This window comes from Choloepus didactylus, chromosome 2 (genome assembly GCF_015220235.1).
Source record: "Choloepus didactylus isolate mChoDid1 chromosome 2, mChoDid1.pri, whole genome shotgun sequence".
NCBI classification, from domain to species: Eukaryota; Metazoa; Chordata; class Mammalia; order Pilosa; family Megalonychidae; genus Choloepus; species Choloepus didactylus.
Genome location: NC_051308.1, coordinates 246,951,408 through 246,952,170, shown reverse-complemented (window position 1 = coordinate 246,952,170; position 763 = coordinate 246,951,408). Strand labels below are relative to the sequence as shown.

General features: G+C 40.6%; 1 protein-coding gene across 1 annotated transcript; it reads left to right on the top strand.

Moving 5' to 3' along the window:
• On the top strand, positions 1-359 carry LOC119528092 (SH3 domain-binding glutamic acid-rich-like protein). Its single transcript, XM_037828760.1, has one exon. The coding sequence runs from the start codon at positions 1-3 to the stop codon at positions 307-309; it is 309 nt and encodes a 102-aa protein (XP_037684688.1). The 3' UTR covers positions 310-359.
• Positions 360-763: the final 404 nt, after the last annotated feature.

Here is a 763-nt window from a genome sequence, read left to right as displayed (position 1 = left end):
ATGGTGATCTGTGTTTATATTGCATCTTCTTCTGGTTCTACGGCGATTAAGAAGAAACAGCAAGATGTGCTTGGTTTCTTGGAAGCCAACAAAAAAGGATTTGAAGAAAAACATATTGCAGCCAATGAAGAGAATCGGAAGTGGATGAGAGAAAACGTACCTGAAAACAGTCGACCAGCCACAGGGTACCCCCTGCCACCTCAAATTTTCAATGAAAGCCAGTACTGTGGGGACTATGATGATTTCTTTGAAGCCAGAGAAAATACTGCAGTGTATGCCTTTTTAGGCTTAACAGCACCTCCTGGTTAAAAGGAAGCAGAAGCCCAGGCAAAGCAGCAAGCATGAACCTTAAACATTCTGTCTTATCCTGAAACAGGAGAGTCTGTTGCTTTTATAAAATAGCAAAATTATCTTGGCTTAAAAAGATTTAGGCTTAATTTTTTTTTTTGCCATGAAATGGGAATTTATTTGTTCAGAGTTTTGAAGCTAAAAGAAAGTCCAAATCAAGGAGTCTTCAAGGCGATGCTTTCCTCCTGAAGACTGATGTTCTGAATTTCAGTCTGTTTATAAAGAACTCCAGTCATACGATGCAGACCTGTCCTGACTGAGGTGGGCCATACCTTAACTGAAGTAACCCCATCAAAAGGTCCTACTCGCAATGGGCTCATACCTACAGGAATGGATTAAATTTAAGAACACATTTTTCTGGGGTACATACAGCTTCAAACCACCACATGGGCCGTGAGTGATCTTTGAAAAGGAG

Bases quoted from the DNA above. Each gene is read 5' to 3' on its own strand.
- LOC119528092 (XM_037828760.1), top strand. From the start codon at position 1: ATGGTGATCTGTGTTTATATTGCATCTTCTTCTGGTTCTACGGCGATT.